Source organism: Caloenas nicobarica, chromosome 31, assembly GCF_036013445.1.
Source record: "Caloenas nicobarica isolate bCalNic1 chromosome 31, bCalNic1.hap1, whole genome shotgun sequence".
Classification (NCBI taxonomy): domain Eukaryota; kingdom Metazoa; phylum Chordata; class Aves; order Columbiformes; family Columbidae; genus Caloenas; species Caloenas nicobarica.
The window spans coordinates 3,154,572-3,173,927 of record NC_088275.1 but is presented as its reverse complement, the minus strand read 5'-3'; the positions used below and the strand labels follow the sequence as shown (position 1 = coordinate 3,173,927).

The following is a 19,356-nucleotide window of genomic DNA, read 5'->3' as shown; positions in this document are numbered from 1 at the left end:
TTCTCCTTTTCTTTCTCTTAGTATCTGAAGAATCACCTTTAATCATAATCTTATAGATAAGACACACATACACAGAGTCCCATGCACATTCACCTTCCAGATTTCCCAAGGATTTATTTGTCCATATTTTTATTTCAGATAGATCTAGAAACCTATAGCTATTAATATGGTGATCAAGTAGACCAGAAATGCAAAATGCCTAGAGCAAACAGGACATAAACTGATCACAATCTCTAGAAAGACCATTTAAATTCAGGGTCCTTTGGGGCAGAGTGGCTCCCCAGGTGTCAAAACTGTCTCAGGATCAATGTGCTTCCCATCTCAGGGCAATCTTGCCAGTTGTTTTCATCCTGCACTGGAGCAAACTGAGGAAACTTAGTTTTCTGCAAGGTATAATATTCTGAACTATATTCTTGTGGGCCTATCAAAGCAATTATCTCAGATATAGTATAATTGTTGAGAGGAAAATAATCTTTGGAAATTTTTAACACTGAAATGTTTTGCTTGCTCAGGATGAATAGTTTTGGTTTTAAACAAATCAGAAACAGGATTCATAGTATTTCAGTTTCTCAGCGGGAAATACTGGCTCAGCTAATTGATTTCCAGTTGGCCGTATGGTAGAGCAGAGGAGGAAAATTATCATAAGTAAAGAAGATGTTGAGTGATACGGTATTGCTGTCTGGCAGCCAGACATAAGCTTGTTCTGCAAACCAGAAGCTGTATGTCTCAGTGTGATTCTGTGCTCAGACAGTGAGGCTGGATGTATCTAACACCCATCTAACAGGTACATAGCCAAACTGGTGTGATTACATCACTCCTGGCTCATCTGAAGTGTGGGAAAAACTCATTTGTCGGTGCTTGCAACCTGCCTCATAGATGTGCCCATGCCTTATGTCTGCTGCAGGTCACAGAGTGGCCGTGAATATGATCAAATTGGGCAGACCGACCATAGGGATGGCTTGGTGTGAGCTGAGGACATGTGCCAAGCTCTGGGATGGGTTGTCTCACTGAGAGGTATTTCAGTGCAATTAGTGTTCCAGTGCAATTCGTATTTCAGTGCTATTAGTATTTCAGTGCTATCGGCCAGCCCACGGACCGACACAGTGCAAGGACTCTTGCGGGTTCTCTAACCCAGGCACCTGGAGAGGAGCAGCAGACCCAGGGTCCCCTGCAAATGCCCAAGTCTCTGAGTCCTGATTTGAGTCTAAAAAATTACTGGCTGTTGTAAGCTGAGTCTCCTTTTTAGCTTTTAAGCAGAAGCTATTAAAAATCTCCACAACCTGGTAGTCAAAGTCATTTTTATTGTTGAATTTCACAGTGAAATAAATTCTGGATGCAACATCAGCCTCAAATAATTAGAGATAAGTAGCAAATACATGGGCAACAACACTGTGTGATGAAACATGTTGCATAGTGTAACTGAGACAGCACTGTGTATGCTTCTTTCCTTACCCTGTCTAACAGATGTAAGCCACGCCTGAGGTTAATCTATTTCAAAACATGTCTGAGTTGGATTTCATTATGTATATATTTATTTCCATAAAGAGTCTCAGGTTGAGCTGTTCTTTTACACATCCTAGAAAATCCGAGGTGAGCTGTCAGAGGAAAGCGCTACCAATTCAGCTAAGCAGGTAATTAAGGAGTGATGGCTCTTTTGGAAAAATCTGTTTCCTCTAGCCCAATGGATTTTTTTAATTGCATAAAATATTCAGCATTATGGATTCATGATTCAGAAAGTCTTGTTATTATTGACCAGAACCCCTTAGCAGCAGGTTCTGCACAAACCTCAAATCCTATTATTAATAGGCAAAACCCCTAAATGCAAGGTGAGAGATGGGCTTTGCGTACAGGGAGATGGGGAGGAAAGCATGAAAACCAGGAGGCTCTGTGCGGGTTTGGACGATGAGCTCCAGGTCCCTAATTGCATTTGGGTTAGGTTTGAATATTTAGTGTACTGAACCCTGACTCAAGCATGCCATCATGCTTTTGGGCCTTTAAAAGCCAGGAGGATGATTGGGAGAGGGCAGAAATTCAGGCTGCTGGAAAGCTGAATGCGCATGCCTACGACACCACTTCAAGCATTATTATCTATTGACAGTCCCGACGTGTCAGTGTGTGGATGTTAGTATAGAATAACACTAGCATTAGCTGCGGGGTGGGGGAGCTGTGCTTCCGAACAGAAATTCTGCACTGAATAAAAAAGGTTTTGGAAAATGGCCTCTGATTGTGAGACACAGGGAGAAGAGGTCTGGGTTTTCAATCTTCTTCTCTCTTCAGGGCTTCCTTTGTCACCTGGAAGTTACTTCTGCTTTGGTGGCCACTGGTTCGACTGCTTCACCTGCTGCTGCTCAATGGGAGGACGCTTCTCTGGAAGGGAGCACTTCTCTTGCTCAGGACAGGGAGCAGGGACTGGCGTGGGGGTCTCCTTGCACTCCTGCTTCTCGGGAGGAGGTGGGGTGGGCACAGGGATCTTCTTGCACTCCTGCTTCTCCTGAGGACATTGTACAGGTTCAGGGCTTGGATCAGGGACTGGCACAGGGATCTCCTTGCATTGCTGCTTCTCTTGGGCACATGGTGTGGGTTCAGGGTGCACAACAGGGACTGGCACGGGGATCTCCTTGCACTCCTGCTTCTCTGGAGGGAATGGGGTGGGCGCAGGGATCTCCTTGCACTCCTGCTTCTCCTGTGGACATTGTGCAGGTTCAGGGCAAGGAAGGGAGATTTGCACGGGGGTCTCCTTGCATTGCTGCTTCTCTTGGGCACACACTGCAACCTCCGAGCAGGTAACAGGAACTGGCACAGGGGTCTCCTTGCACTCCTGCTTCTCAAGCACACATGGAGTTTGCTCAGAGCAGGAAACAGGAATTGTCACAGGCAGCTCTATACACAATGATTTCTCTTCGGGAACAGGCTCAGGGTCTGATACAGGTGGGAAAGCTGGTGGTACCTTGGATTGCTGCTGCTTCTGCTGCTCCTGGGGTGGGTGCTCGGGTTCTATGATCACTGGTGTTTCTCCCTTGCCTGGTTCCACCTCCTGTGTTTGCAATGGCGCTGTTTTTTCTGGGCATGGTACCGCTACTACTGGGACTGGTCCTGGGCAAGGTGTTGGGTCTTGGACTTCAGGTTGCTGCTGTGGACATGGGACCGGCTCAGCAGACGGCACAGGCTCTTGGCTTTGCTTTGGAACTGTTTTGCTCAGGCCAGGTGGGAGGGTGATTTCCTGCTTGATTTGTGTTTGATTCAGAGACATCTTTGCAGGAAACAAGATTATCTGAAAGAAATGTCAGAGCGTTATTGTGTCTGCTAAACAAACTACATTGGGATAAGGGTGAAACAATTATAAGATACGTGAATCAGCTGCAAGAGCAAAGTTCTCTTAATTTGCCCTTGGATTCCCAAGGCAGATTGGCTTAGAAAGAATTATTAGTTGCTCTTTCTTTTTCATCCTGTCTTTCAGCTCCTGCTCTAACTCTGTCTTATCTCGTTCCTCCTTTCTGTTACATGATGTGGCACAGCCGAGCCAGGTCTACCTGAGGTAGAGCCGCTCCTTTGAACTTGGAGCTGATTTACGCTTCAGAGCTGTTCCTCCTGTTGCTTAGCTCTTCCCAATGTGCTATCTCCCTTTCATTTCTGTCCTGGGGAACTGGTGAGAGGAGCTGGCAGATAACAGATCTTCTGGTTTGATAGTAGTTTCAGAAAGTCAAAATAATAATTAAAAAAAAATGAATGCAGAAGACAAATATTTTAAAACGTTTGGTGTATTAAAAAGTAGAAAACTATAAATCTGAGCCACACAGGATATTTAATGCTGACAAAAGTGAAATACTTCATCTGATTTTGCCCCTTTTGAAATTATTTCCAGATATTACTTGGCATTAGATACTTAAAGTTCTAAGGCCTCAAGTTGGACCTCACCCATAAGCTGACATCTTCCCTTAGCACTAATAGTCTTTACAGTAGCAAGAGGCCAACTCCTCCTCTTGTTCTAGTTTCACTATGACATTGGTGATGTAAGGGACTGAGGTTACCTGTGGCACAATTCTTCCAGCTGTCACGGAAAGAAATAGCAGTGGCAATGTGTCCCTGTTTCTGGATTATAATAGCCACTAATAATACAAATAGCTTGCATGAATCAGAATAATCAGGCTGGATTTCTTCTCCCAAGGCCAGTAATATGGAACAGGCCAAATGGGTTTTCCTAACAATTTATGAAACTGCCTCTCTTTTGTGGGCTGGTGAAGGCAGGCACTGGGCTCAGCTGGACCGGTGCTGTGTCTTTAGCAAATTCCGTGTTGCTGTTTTTCTAAAGACAGTCTAAGGGCACAAATAAAAGGTTAGAATCACAAAAGTGTTGGTGGGAAGGGGCGTTTTTAAGTCCCCTCAAAGCAAGCCTAGCACCAACACAGATCATGTGAGAGTGTGCAAGTTCACTCTCCCTTCCCCATGTCGCCTACCCCTCTCAGTACATCTTCAAAGCAAATTCATTCATCTCTTCCACATCCTGCTAGGCCCTCCAGATCAATACCACTTGTTTCTTGCTATTTTCTATATCAAGACCTGGTAAGAGCTTAAGCTAAATTAATACATTGCTCTTCACTTGGTTACCATGAATGATACAGCACACTAGGAATATTTTCATCCTTCTGCTCCTCACAAAACCTTGTACTTACGAATCTATATTTTACACAATAATTCTTCAATAAAATTTAAGTTTTAAATATATCGCTGTTATAAATAGCAGAATCACAGAAAAATTGGTTTGGAAGGAGTCTTAGGAAGCCATTTAGACTTTCTCCTTCTCCGAAGGCAGGGTCACTTATACTTAAACCAACATAATTTTATCTAATCTCCTCTTCAGAAAGGATCTAATTTAACACAACTATACCCTGATTTACACGCAATTTGAATTTGCATAGCAGAGTCATTCCAAGACTGTTTGTCCTACCTCAATGCCCACAATTTATCTTCTTTGCAGGAATCTTCTCCACATTCAAAGGTATAAAATAAAACACTTATTTTAAAAGTCTGCCTGCAATAAACCAAGCAATAAAATTATAGACATCACAAAAAAGTATAAGTATTCTCCAACTTACCCAACCAGTCGACAGGGAGAAGCACAGAGTTGAGTGGATGGTGGAGCACGGAGATTTGAGAACTTTTATATGGTTTCAAAGCCCTGCCTTCTGGGGATGAGTCCTCCTAGGCAATGAGCTCATTCTTTCACAACTACCATTGTGCAGTTCCTCCACAGGCTTGTTTTACACGTAGGCATTGTGAAGAGGTGGCTTTTGGTGCAGAATGTGTTTTAATCCCCTTTCTGACTCAGCTGATTTTAAAAAAACTTTCCGTGTGAATAAAGGTCATACTCTCAGGTTAATCCATTCATTGCAGACCCCACCGAGATCAGGGTTCTTTGTGCGGTGTCAAGCATCATGGTTCCACTTCAACCCCTGCATGAGTCATTTCACATCAGCTAATGCTCCGGCTTCTTGGGATGTCTTTGTGGTTTAAGATAAGGGGGCTAATCTGTACTTCTTGCACCTGCTTTTCATCAATAAATTCTCTGAAGTCACTTTCTTGTGATTCTTTCACTTCATGACAGATGTTTGGATTTTTTTTTTCCCATGAAGATCTCCGTAGATTTCATTATTTTTTGACTTCAGGACAGATAATTCTCAATGCAAGCTATTTTCCGTGATAGAGAAGATGCGGTTCCCAGCTATCCAAATGTGACACAAGATGGAAATGAGTTTATCTCCACCTGAAAAGTAAAGGATTTTTAAAAGTAATATACAAGATTTATCACACCCAAATTGAATGGGAACACTGGTCTCGTTTAGGTGCCAGAATGGCATTTGAAAAGATTCTTCCATCTACATGTGAAATAAAAGGAGCGTGTAGCATATACAGTTTATTCTCTAAGTATTAGTCCATGTAAAAAAGTTTGTTGAGTGAAAATATCTCACTGATTGTTATCCTCAAAATCTCAGCGACCTCTCAGGATACAAGTCAAACAGTCCTCATTTCTGATAGTGGGATTATTTTCAGCAGTGGAGATGAGGCATCCCACACAGAGGTGAATTTCATCATATTTGGTTGTGTTGGGACTATCTTTGTCCTGTCTCCATCATTTTACCAGTGCTATCAGGGCATGCACTCCAGATGCAATCATTGCAACAGGCTGAGCTGGTACCCTGGCTGTGATTCCTGGGCTGCAAATGTAAGAAGGAGTTTCTACCTGTGGTGTAACTTCCTCTGTTAATAATAATTTGGGAACTGACAGACAGAACACCTGAATTTTAGACCACATCTTCTTCTCCTATAGCGTGACTTCATCCATGCATCTTCCTTTCTGATCTTATTGCAAGTGGGGCCCTGACTTGCTGCCTGCCTGCCTGGCTCTGGAAGCTGCTTAGTTTTAGTTGCAAGCCTTTACGAGCGAGGGGAATATCCCAGCCCAAGACCAAACCTTGATTCAGGCCTGACTTTGCCTTCTGTGTCTGCTGGTACAAATCGCAGCTGTAGCTCTGCTGAAGACAGGAACCAGGACACTTTGCAGCAGTGGAGAACCTGCCTGTCTGCTTTCTAGGCAGCATCATGCTTCGCAGTTATCAAAATAGCCCTTCTGCTGAGATTTGCTCCATGAATATAGCCCTTCAAAGCAGGAAGATAGGGGGAATAAGCTCAGACTCAGAAAAAAAGTGGGTTTTATCATTGCACTTGCTGGCCTGAAGAGGACCGAAGAACTGGGCTTGAAAGGAAACTCTGCATTTCTTGAGATCAAATATACATGTGAGAAAAGTGAACGTGCACCTCCAGGTCAGAGTTTCAGTAACCTTTGTTATGTCCATCAATTAGATCACCTGAGAGAAGCGAGGCACGTAGCACTTGTGGAGCAGTGTCAAGGCGAAGACTGTTACAGGCCATACAGCCGTGGCTCTGTATTGAGCAAGCACTGAGGTTTCTGGAATATGTAGCCAGTTTGGGTATCAAATTTCCAGCCTCAACTTGCAACATGGAGTGATTCAAGAAAATCACTTTCCATAGCTGGAAGGGAGACAACCTGAACCTTGTCTGGAGATCAGAAGGTGGGGCCATCCTGACTTTAAACACTGGTTTGGGTCCAGGTCTGGAGAGGCTCGGGAAGGTCACTTCACCTGCATGTCAGCAACCTCAGCAGAAAAATTACGGTAATTATCATCGAAGAGTCTCTGAAGTCAGCCCATGGAAAGGGAGTGAATGTTTTTCCCATAGTAGAGGTGTAATTGCTTTCCCCTTCCATGTGAATTGCACAAAAACTATTTTTAGAGGCAAATGCCATATGCAGTGAAACCTGCCTTGCTAAAATGTTTGAAGAACTACAGGAGAAATGTGCATCAAGTAAGGTGGCTTTATAGCGAATGTGGAGATAAGCAGCTCCTCATCAATCACCTGGTGGAGCCCAGCTCAGTCCCCAGTTGAAACTGAAGTTGTGCCACTAATTCCAGGGAACAAAACACTAGAAGTGAGAAAAATACTGGCCTGAGTCCATCCTTCTTCCTAGAGGGAAAATGCTGTTCCAGCTTCCACACAGCTTGGGTAGGTCTTGTACTGCTATCAGATCATCAGTGGCCTTGCAAATCCGGATCAGGTAATTAAGTCCCCAAAAGTCTAAGATGCCCTAGGAGGTATGCAGCAGTTATGCTAGCAGCTCAGAATGGAGGTCTGCAGCCATCTACTTTATCTTGTTTATCACTGAGATGAGTGTCTCAATATCTCTAAGGGTCCTGAAGCTGTATTGCTTCAGTCTGAAAAAAAGGATCAATTTTTTTAGAAGAGAAGACCATGGCAGCCCAGGATGTGAAATGTTCACTGTGATTCTCACCTCATGTCTGCATGGGTGTTCTTTGCATTTTCTCTGTACAGTACTTTGAACCTTTGTGCACAGAGAAAATGATCTGAGGAAACTATTGCACTCCTGGATTTCATGTCTTGGTGTGATTCAGAAGTTGCTGAACTGGATCTTCCAAGACATGGCTCACCCTGGTGCCTTAATTAGACACCATTTCGTTAACACCCCATCTTGTTCTTTATTATTGTGTCTGTCATCATTTTAGGGAGGATCTCTTGATTAACTCATCTCACGGGACAGAAGACATAATTACCTGTTACTGAATTTCCTAGTATCGGTCTGTTTGCTTGAAAGTCCAGTCACTAAAGCATCTGTAGACTCCATCTTTTCTCCTAAATGCTGTGGTATCCAAGTACTGGATATTAAGTATGCATGCTTTTGTATATATATCTCTCTATATATCTCTCTCTATATATCTCTATATTTTTTTTTTCCCCTGCTTGTTACTGCATGAGTGATTTCCCTTCATTTTTGCCACAGTAGAGCACCTGAGCTTCCCTGGAACCAGATGGGTTCTTTCTAGGCCTACATCAATGGATTAGTTTAAAAACTCTTAAGAGATGTACATGGCTGAATCACTGAGTTAAGACTGTGACTCTGCATTCATAGTTATAATACATCTTCCATAAATTCACCAGCCTTCATCTTAAAGCTTGTTACATATTTTGATTCTGATTTTCTGATTTGGCATCCTATTCCAGAGCCTCCCTGCACTGCTTCTTGAAAATCATCTCCTGATTCCCAGCCTAAATTTATTCCTAACTGCTTCTACAGAATTACTGTGCTTCTTGTGTAAAACGGATTGCCTCATTGAAAACTCATGGGGCACAACAGGAATACTTTCCAGTCAGCCATCACATCAAAGAGCCTAATTCTCAATTGCTTCATTCCCGCACTTGGACTCAGGAATGAACTTGTTGGAGTTTAGCTCTGTCATCAGCCTTTTCTAGCCCATACACCAGGACATGCAATTGTAAAGTAGACAGCCTGAAGGTCACTCTGGCTTTGTACTCATCTTTGCAGCATTGTTAATGGAGAACGGAGAGCAGTTGGGGTACTTTGCCATGATCCAGGCTTCCCTGCACTCTTGGAAGGGGACAAAACACCAGCTCGCTGAGGTATGGCAGACAAGGTAGATGTCTGGTGCAACTGGGAGCTTCTTGTGACACCACTTACATTTGGATTAAGGTTGCTATATGCCTCCAAATTAGTCAGAAAAGGTCTTCAATGTCCCTGAGATTCAGGCCCCACATTTTTAATTTGTGCGCATTTTCTGCCTGTGCTACTTTTGTTTTATTCCTGGCAGGACTGAAGGCATAGAGCTTTAGAGTCTAGCATTTGGAAAACATTCAAATAAGAACAAGCTTTCATGCTTCAAGTGTGGCCAGCACAACAGACTTCTGCTGCTAAAATAGAAAATGCCTAAGAATGGGGAGTTTTCTCTCCTAAAGGTCAAGAAAAAACACCTGTTTCTGCAAATTGGGTAGTTCTGGAGCTGTGAAAAAATGTACACTACGTACAGCACAGGCCATTCTCTCCAGGAGGTAGGGCTCCTGGGGTATATAAGGACCTCTCTGACTCTGAAGTCTCTTACACGGTTTCTGCATTGCTTCTTTGCTTCACTGGTGGGTTGGGTAAGTTTTATTCTGATTAATCTACTAAAAACCGTTAGTTAGGTTTGCCATAATATGATTTATTGTGGGATTATAGTTTGGTGACGGCAATTTTGGACCCTTCCATTTGCAAATAGAATTAATTGAGATTAAATTTCAGGATCTGAAGGCTCTAGGAATTAAACTGTTTCTTCTCCAATTGTTTCTACATCTGTGTAATGTCACAGATTAATGGAGATAATCTTGGTTATACCTATGCCATTCCTGTGACTTTGATGGCATCACATCATTGCACAAGGTGATTATAGGGAGACAATCAGGCCCAGGGGACTTGGAGATCATACAAACATGACTGGCCTTATAATCCTAGAGCTGCACTATTAGGTGAATTGCTATGAAAAGAGGAAATCTTAAAAGCTTAGTATGCTCTGAGCATCTGATTTAATAACATGTTCTGGCTGATAGAACAATCTCCTTGGGAAGGAAAATGAAGGGATAAATCCCAGAGCAGCAGGAAAGATTTTGAGGAACCTCACAGCCTTGCATGAATGCTGTGTCTGACAAAACAGATTCTGACCCAACCTTGGTGTCCTCAGAGGTGTTTGGGCTGCAAACCAATACTAACACAGCTGAGTGCTGGAAGAAGGATCATCTGACAAGGTCTGAGCAATGAAAGGCACATTGAGCAGGTGAATATGCAGGGGGAAGATAGCATGGGAGGGGCTTCAGGCTCAGGAGAGAGACTTATATTGGATCTTCTCCATTCCATTGTTCTGAGTTAGTCATTAAAATCATAACAATCCTGAACTCTCACAGTTTGCTTCTTTCTAACACTTGTGTGTGGATTAAGGTGAAGCTATCAGTGCTTCTAATAGAAAAGTGCTACTCTTGCTGTTGCTTTTCTTTTCTCTGCTGATTTATTGTTTTATATACAGAAGATGTTCAAAATAATTGGATATTTTTTTTCCTATAACATTTTTCTCAGTTCCTGGCTTGCAAGAAGGAAGTCCTCCCAGCTAGACCGGCAGCAGTGCAAGCAAACAGCCCCCCTGCCACCTGCAGTAAGCAAAGACATGCTGGAGCCAGAACCAGCCACCCAGCAGTGGCAGAGCCAGATGTGGCAACAGCCAAAAAGAAAACAAATCTGAGGAGGAGCCAGAGATGGAGCTTTCTACATCAAAATCAGAAGCCAAGCAATGCTCACCAAGGCACCACAAGCTCTCATTTCTGTGCCACACCTGGAACAACAGCAAAACCAAAGCCAAGTCAACGGTCTCCCAAACCAAAGTAGCTCCTGCGTATGGGAAGTGATGACAAAATACGGGGCATGCCATGTTAACTTCACTTTCTCATTGCTGGTGTGACAGAGGCTTCACTAGACATAGTTCACAGCTTCATCTTCTGCAGCTGGATGCCTTGGTGACCAACATGCTGCTTCCTCATTCAGAGCAGAGGTGCTGGCAGTCCCTGGAACTGTGCTGCTGAGGGTCTTGTGCCTTTGAGTTAATGACTGCTGCTACTGCAGAGGGTACAGTGGTGGCTGGAATCAAGCTTTGAGTTCATACCCCAGCGCCCAGGTTTCTTCTCCCATTGGAAGCCCGGCTAATGGATGGTCCAGCTAATGGATATGGGTACTGGACAGAGAGAAAGCTGTATCAGTGTTGACACTCCACAGCTCAGCTTGAGTATTTTTGAAGTCACCAGGGCTATTATGTAGTAAGATTTTCTATAGAGACTAACCTCCACTGAGCCTGGTAGCAACCAGAACAAAGAGGTTTGTGGGGCTACTAATTGCAGAACAGCAAGAGTTCATTAAGTAATAAAACACTTTTTAAATGAAGCAAGAAGGAACCCAAGTAAGAAGCATTTCATTCTAATGCATAATGGGGTTAGCGTTTTGCCTTTGGTATTGTTAAATCATTGAAATAGCAAGACTGCAAATTTACTGCTTGCTGGGCTAATAATATGTTAAGTTTTATTATCTACAGCCTGTATGCTGCTTTCTAATTACAAGTCTGATATAATAAAAGTGTGATCTCTGCTTATTCTCATGTTTCCTTTATTCTCCACCCTGCACACACCTTATTGCCCTGCAGTGATTGACTGAATAGACTCAGTCTCCTGTGAAACATGTGTACAAGTGAGCAGCTGGAATAAGGTACTCGGGCTTTTACAGCAGTGGAAACAGGAGGCTGTGGTTGGACTGCAGCATGCATTGGTGACTCAGCTTTAACTCCATGCCAATGCCTTGGTACAGTAGGAGCATTCACCTACTAGGGTCCTCTGACACAAAGGCATTGGACTGTGTCTAGTTCACAGATTGCTAGTTTAAACTGTTTTCCTGGAGAGAGAGGGCATCTGAAGACAGTTTTGCAGCTACCAGTGTCTGGTTCTGCAAGGCTGTTGCAGGAGATGGTTGCATGTCCAAATGCTGCGCTCTAGTGGCTTATACAGCTTGGAGGAAATGTCCATGCCCTGTGAGTCTAGAGGATGTGACATTGACCTCTTGTAGAGGGGCCAGAGGAACCACAGAAATGATCCACCATCTCTCTGGCCAACCTGTTCCAGTATTTTACCATTGTCATTGTAAATAATGTCTTCCTTGTGTCCAGCCTGAATCTCCACTTCTTCAGTTTAAAACCATGACCCCTTGTCCTGTTGCAACAGGCCCTGCTAAAAAGTCTGCCCCCATCTTTCTTATAAGCCCCTGTCAAGTATGGAAAGGCCACACTAATGTCTCCCTGGAGCCTTCTCTTCTCCAGGCTGAACACCCCAACTCTCTCAACCTGTCCTCCCAGCAGACCTGTTCCAGCCTTGGATCATTTCTGTGGCTCCTCTGGCCCCTCTCCAAGAGGTCAATATCTTCCCTGTACTGAGGGCTCCAAAGCTGGATGCAGTACTTCAGGTGGGGTCTCACCAGAGCAGAGAAGAGGGGCAGAATCCCCTCCCTTGACCTGCCGGCCATGCTGCTGGTGATGAAGCCCAGGACATGGTTGCCATCTGGGCTGCAAGCGCACATTGTCAGCTCATGTCCAATCTTTCATTCACCAGTACCCCCAAGTCCTTCTCCACAGGGCTGCTCTCAGCCCCTTTATCCCCCAACCTGTCTTGGAGAGACTGGAGGAAATGGCCATTCCAGCCCCATGCAGGTACTTCTCCAAGGCAGATCTAGTTCTTCAAAGGAGGACTCTCTTCCTTGGCTTGTCTGTCACGGCCTAATACATCTAGTGTCCTTCAGTATGTGCCAGCTTTAGTGCTCAACAACTCCTCACTGTGGGTTCCTCCTGCTTTGCAGCTCTTTGCCTAGTTTAACGATATTTTTTTGTAACCATTAATGGAGTAAGGTTAGTTTTATGTCACAAGAGGTTTCGACCTGATATCCCAGATTGCACCTAGCCAGTTTACCTTGTTTTGTCTGCCTTCTTTTTTGACTGGCTTGTTCTTTTGTCAGATTTCTAATTTTGGAGCAGGCAGGGAGCTTTGCATTCCTGGTGCATCGGCTCATGCTCCAAAATGGCTGCACTGTGACGGTGCTCCCTTGCATTCCTGACTTATTAAAGGGAAGGTGGTGGATTCCTTAATGTCTCACCTGGCATCTCCTCCAGGATGTTTTTCAGCTTCCCTCTTTGTACTTCTCCGTGCCACAGCCCTGTCTTCTTTTCCCACCTTTGTCTCATGCTGTTTTCCAGGTTGAGTCAGGCACATTAAAAAAAGCATTGGAGATTTTCCTACCTGACAACCATGGCAGGGCAGGCCTGGCTTGTGGGGAGAAGATGGATACTACCAGGATATGCACAGATGATGATGACAACAGAAGCACACATTTTTTGACAGGCACTGTCATGTGAAAGTGAAACACTCATTAAATTGTTGCATAGTGAAAGTCTACAAAATTGCTCTGTTGCCAAAGTTAAAATGGAGCCTAAATGCCTTTCTGGGGTTTTTCTTTCTTTGGATCTGTAGTTTTGGAGTATACTGATTAGGAGGATTTAGACATATAGTCTTACAGATATCACTGGGTATTAACATGAAAGAAGAGTTATTCTTGTGATCAGATTATTAAAGTTCACCTGGGCTTTCAGTAAATTAGGCAGGTACGCATGGGTTTTCAGTCAAGTACTGAATGAAATAAGGATTTGTTTGAAGGTTGGGGCAGTGCCTGCATCCAGACTAGAATTAAAATACTATAAATGTGAACTGCTCACCTTGATTAACAGGAAGGATCACGCTTATGACCTTTGAAGCTAAAAAGCAATGAAGAGTTATGACTTTGAATCACAGAACCAATTTCTGCAGGACAGATGCCACAACAAAGCCACATTTCTTGTGGTTCAGGCAAAGACAAACACATTCAGTGCTTACCAAAAAGAGTCAGGTTTAGTTCCTGCTGGAGAAGCCTATGGTGGAGGAAGCATTTCAACCACTGTGGCTCTTGCCCAGTGTGGGGTTCACCCATGAATAAACCCTGAGAACCAGTTGCATAGTTGTACACGAGTTGCTAAACTTCATTGTTCAGTTGCACTAAAAAAATATTTATGGACTTTTTTCTTGGCCTCAAAAGCCACTTGGGGAAATCATTTCTTTAGTTCAGAAGAAACCATGATTTTTAATAAACATACTCTGGATCTGATCCCCTTGGGGCAGGTTTCATCTCGGCCAGTGCTAGATGTCCGTTGGGCAGGGCATTCCTCTAAGCTGGTGCCCCCCAGCTCGCCTTGTAGTCAGCAGGAAGAAATTGTCACTTTTTGGGGATATTTCATGTGACCACGTACACATAAATGCATTGATTAGATCTTCAATGTCTTCAAAATATTAACCTCCCAGTTTTCTAAACAGTTTCTTTAATCTGTGCGCAGTGTATGATAAGAAGCTGACTCACTGAGAAAGTCACCTGCAGGACTGCAGGAAGTTTATCTATTCCTGGTGATTTTTGTGGCCTGTCGTGCTGCCAGTCACGGCTTTGACAGCTGAGGTTGTTGTGCAAGGGCTGCAATCAAACATGACTGTAGCTTATCTTTTCCGCTCATCTGAGAGTCACTGGACTGCGTATTCCCATTGTTCTGATAACAGGTGATTGTGTTGGGATCACAGGAGCACCAGGACACCAACAGCCAGAACTATGTGAGCTAAAAATGAAGCTGATGCCATGGATGTGTGGAAGGAAGCCAAATGACAGGATGGCCCTGTTTCTGAGGACCACTGTGACATTTCCAGGGACTGGGAGCCCTCTGGAAAGCCGTTACTGTCTGTTATTGGGTGCAATTCTGCCTCCCAAAACCCCTGAGGCAGGGGAAGCCACTGTTGCCTGCCTCTCCAAATACCATTCAGTCTTACCATGCCAGGGAGGATTATACAAAAGGTAATTACTCTTACTATTGGTAGCTGACATTCAGCTATTCATCCTCGGGTATGAGTACACTGATGCTAGTGACTACTAGTGTTGCACACAAGACAGATTTTGCATAGGAGCTAATAGGCTATGTCGTGGGTACCTCATACCTTCAAGGCACGTTTAGTAGCTATATAAAAGCTCTCCTTCTATTAGAGCTCACTTGGTCACATCACAAAGCTGTTCTCACCAGGGAGCTGGGTAAGTCTGCTGAAATGCAGATTTCTGCTTTTTTATATATAAAAATGCACTATGGGAAAACTTTTTAAAACTAGTGGGTTTGAATTGCTGTGTTGGGGTGGGAATGCGCTCTCTCACAGTGTCTGTAGCTGGGCGACTCCGAGAGATGCTCCTGAGAAAAAGGTTGTTAGCAGTAACTGGGGTGCTGCTACTGTTGTTTGCTTTGGGGGGAGCCTGATGACAGCCAGAGCAGCTTTGGTGTATCAGAGAACATAATGCTGTAAGCAGGTTTGTGTTCAGTCATGGTATCACTACCCTTTAATTGGCTTGGGTTCCCTAATGAGCATGAACTTTGTGATGCTGGGACTGACCTGTGAACCTCTGCCTGCTCGTAGTGTGATGGGATTGCCAAGCAGCAGTGCCTTGGGTGTCATTTGCCTCTCCTGCTATGGCAGATGTGGCCAGAGGTTCAGAGCTTGTTTCTGGGTTGGGTTTTTTTGCTCAACACACCAGCCAGAGGTCAAAGGCAGTCACCAACCAAAAACAGGAGAGGAAAACTGGATTTAATGGTTGAAAGACAGCTCTGAGATTAGCCATTCCTCTGTCAACCTCCAAGATCATCTCTCCCCCTTGGAGGTCCAGGTGATGGGCACCAGATATTTAGTGATGCATGCCTTTGAATTCCTCATTGTTTGACTTAGTGTCATGTTTCAGAGTTAAAAATGATGGGTTGCACCCCTAGCTGCTGCTGACCTGGTTTTGAGACTGTAGCACGGGTGGTATGTGTCTCTTTCACCTTGTGAAGTGAGCTGGCCCTGTGGTGTGGGCAGCAACAGGACCTCAAGAAACTCAGCCGGGTGCTTGTCTAAAGGCTTCGCTTTTTCACATGTTGTTCCAGTCCTGCCAAAACCTCACCAAGATGTCGTGCTACATACAGCAGTATCTTCCTCCAGTCTACCAGGAACCCATTCCCATCAAGTGCCCGACAATGTACCATACCAGATACTCACCAGTGCCTACCTGGCACTCGACACTGTGCACTCCACAGTATGTGACCCCCTGCATCCCCCGGCAGCGGATTATGTCCTCCACCTACTCCCAACAGCAGTGCATGACCAAGTGTGTGCCACAGCAGCAGTATGCAACCAAGTGTGTGCCACAGCAGCAGTGTGTGACCCAGCACATCCTACAGCAGCCATGTGTAACTCGCTGTGTGACACCTTGCATACCGCAGCAGCAGTGTGCAACCAAGGGTGAGTCGCAGCAGTCTTGTGTGACCAAGTGTGTGCCGCAGCAGCAGTGTGCAACCAAGAGTGTGCCACAAGAGTGTGCAACCAAGAGCGTGCCACAACAGCGTGCAACCAAGAGCGTGACCAACTATGCCCCCCAGCAGAAGTGTGCAAGCAAGTGCATCCCACAGCAACAGTGTCCAACCAGGTGTGTGACCACGTGTGTGCCACAGCAGCTGTACCTGACCAAGAGCACCCCGCAGCAGCAGTGTGCAACCATGTGCATCCCGCAGAAGTGTGTGACCACATACCCCCTGCAGCAGCAGTGTGCACCCAGGTGCGTGACCACGTGTGTCCCACAGCAGCGTGCAACCAAGTATGTCTCACACCAGTTCGTGACTGATTGTGTCCCTCAGCAGTGTGCCACCACATACGTCCCACAGCAATGTGTGACCAGGTGTGTGACCAAGTGTGTGCCTCAGCAGTGTGCCACAAAGTGTACTACCATTTGTGTCCCGCAGCAGTGTGAGACAACTTGTGTCTCACAGCAGCAATGTGCCGCCAAATGTGCCCCACAGCAGCAGTGTGTGACCAAGTGTGTCCCACAGCAGCAATGTGCCGCCAAATGTGCCCCACAGCAGCAGTGTGTGACCAAGTGTGTCCCACAGCAGCAGCGTGCCACCAAGTGCGTCTCACAGCAGCAGTGTGCCACCAAGTATGTCACACAGCAGCAGTGTGCCACCAAGTGTGTCCCACAGCAGCAGCGTGCCACCAAGTGTGTCCCACAGCAGCAGTGTGCCACCAAGTGTGTCCCACAGCAGCAGTGTGCCACCAAGTGTGTCCCACAGCAGCAGTGTGCCACCAAGTGTGTCTCACAGCAGCAATGTGCCACCAAATGTGTCCCACAGCAGCATGACACCAAGTGTGTCCCAGAGCAGCATGTGACCAAATGTCAGTCAGGTGGAGTGAAAATTTCAAGTCACTCTAAAAAGTACTGCTCTGCATCCAAATGGCCCTGGTAAAAAGAAGTGGGGAAAACAAAGCTCCATGGAAAAAGAGCCAGGTATAGCTTTGGGGTAGGACTTATGTATCTCCTTATACTGCCTGTTGACTGTTGCTATTGCTTAAGTCTGCTTTATCTCTGTTTTCCAGTAGTTCCCCTGTAGCTCAGCTCTGGTTTGGGCCAGGGTGTGATACTATATCCATGGCTGCACTCCCGGTGCTTGTGTTTTGTACCCTAATCTGCTACAGGACATAGTTTAGTGGGATGCTATTAAGTTCTCACCTAATTGAAGTGAATAGTGATTTAAAAAACAAACAAACAAACAAAAAAAAAACAACAAAAAAACCACCCACCAAACACCACCACCACCACCAAAACAATAATAAAAAAAAGAAACAGAAATGTCTAAGGAATCCAGATCATGACAGCATCAACTGGACTGACAGTGAGGCCGGCAGAGGGGTGGCCCATGCCCGGCTCCAGGTTTAGTCCTGGCCTTGGGAGACGTTATTTGAGTTAACAAGGATTCCACGAGGCTGCAAGTTCTCCAAAACAGCTGTTTTCACTCACAGATTTGGAAACCAAAGGTAAATTTGCTAAGCAAAAAGTGTATGAATCTTACTCCGACGGCCTTCATTTCAGAAGGTAGCCAGAAATCTCTGCTACTTTAAAACACTGACTCTGCACAGACTTCAGTAGAGTCCCCAAATAAGACAGGATTTCTGGCTCAGTAAAGTTGGTCCTTGCCGAAACTTTATACGTGAAAGCTTTTATTCCCTTGGTTGTTTTAAGTAATATTGAAAACACAACCTGAAACAAAAGAAAGTATTTGAAATAACACTGAAAGTTGTAGCATGACTATTTTACAAATGTTTGAGCTCTAGAAGCGATTAACTATATCCTTTATGCTGCCTGAAGATGTCTAGTCTACACTGTATTAAAAACAAACCATATATATATGTATACTTCAATTTTACATATATGTATACCTGAATAAATATATTTGTCTGACCTCATATTAAATATCTTGTCTTTTTGCCCTCTGGTGCTTCTTCTTTATTAAATATGGTGAACTCCTGCCTGAAAAATACAAAAATCCTGTAATATGCCCCATCATTAGTAAAATGAGTAATAGCTCACGCTAAGTATATCATGCATATTTAGAGAGCAAAAACAAGTGTTGCAAGACAAAAAGAAGGGTGTGACTGGGGCTGGGACGCTGCCCTGCATCCTGCCCTGCTCCACCCTTGCTCAGTGACCTTGGGGTGCCACCACGGGCTGCCCTCTGAAGCCAAGCAGATGTCTGAGACCTGAGCAGGGCAGCATTTAGCAACATCGAGGTGGTGTCTGGCTGTTGCCCTGGGGTGCACAGTGTGTGATAAGGGAGCAGACCCTTTTGACACCTCCTCCTGAATGTCCAGTGATTAAGCATTGGCCTGGAGAGGCAGAGTGTAGGAGCGGCAGCAACCATGGCCCTTCTTCCTCCTTGCAGAGCCAGGGATGCTCTCACAACCCAGCCTTTTGTGTCCCCTTTAAAATCAAGAAATGAGCAACAGTGTGGTCTTCCGAGGAGTTGCCACATCGTTGTGGCTTTCATGTAGTAGCCAGAGCCCAGGGGATTGTTAGGAAAGTTCTCCTGGGTGGTGGGTAGCTGGCTGGTGCAGGACCTCATCTCATACAGGTGGAGTGACTGTCAGACCATAGGCTCATTTCAGAGGTGGTTGAGATGGAGTCTGATTCTTACCCTGGCTTTGACTCATGTTGCACTGTCCAGTGCGGTGCAATATACCTCAGTTTCCCCTGTGCTTAATTGGGAATAATAATAGCCCCCACAACAATGGCCCATGTGGACCTGTGTGTCTCCCTGAGATGAAAAGACTTTACAGATGCTAATTAAGAACATTTGGATGACAGGGCACAATGTTATCATCGGGTTAGTATTTCGCTGCCTGCACCAGAAACAGTAAACTGAATATTAGAATTACTTGAAGGCTACTTGATGTGGAGCTTCCTCAGGAATGGGATTTATTGAGCTTATAAAAACTGTATTA

The 19,356-nt window shown here is 44.8% G+C and overlaps 2 protein-coding genes across 2 annotated transcripts; one reads left to right on the top strand and one right to left on the bottom strand.

Moving 5' to 3' along the window:
* Window positions 1-2,299: 2,299 nt before the first annotated feature.
* On the bottom strand, window positions 2,300-5,180 carry LOC135999931 (cell surface glycoprotein 1-like). Its single transcript, XM_065653505.1, has 2 exons — window positions 5,094-5,180; window positions 2,300-3,271 (listed from the first exon to the last, which is right to left on the bottom strand). Exon 2 carries the CDS (start codon window positions 3,248-3,250, stop codon window positions 2,300-2,302), a length of 951 nt encoding a protein of 316 aa, XP_065509577.1. The 5' UTR covers window positions 3,251-3,271; window positions 5,094-5,180.
* Window positions 5,181-15,992: 10,812 nt separating this feature from the next.
* Window positions 15,993-17,324, top strand: LOC136000168 (keratin-associated protein 10-6-like). Its single transcript, XM_065653896.1, has one exon. It carries the CDS (start codon window positions 15,993-15,995, stop codon window positions 17,322-17,324), a length of 1,332 nt encoding a protein of 443 aa, XP_065509968.1.
* Window positions 17,325-19,356: the final 2,032 nt, after the last annotated feature.

Excerpts from the sequence above, each read along its gene's own strand:
- LOC136000168 (XM_065653896.1), top strand. The coding sequence starts at position 15,993 with ATGTCGTGCTACATACAGCAGTATCTTCCTCCAGTCTACCAGGAACCC.
- LOC135999931 (XM_065653505.1), bottom strand. The coding sequence starts at position 3,250 with ATGTCTCTGAATCAAACACAAATCAAGCAGGAAATCACCCTCCCACCT.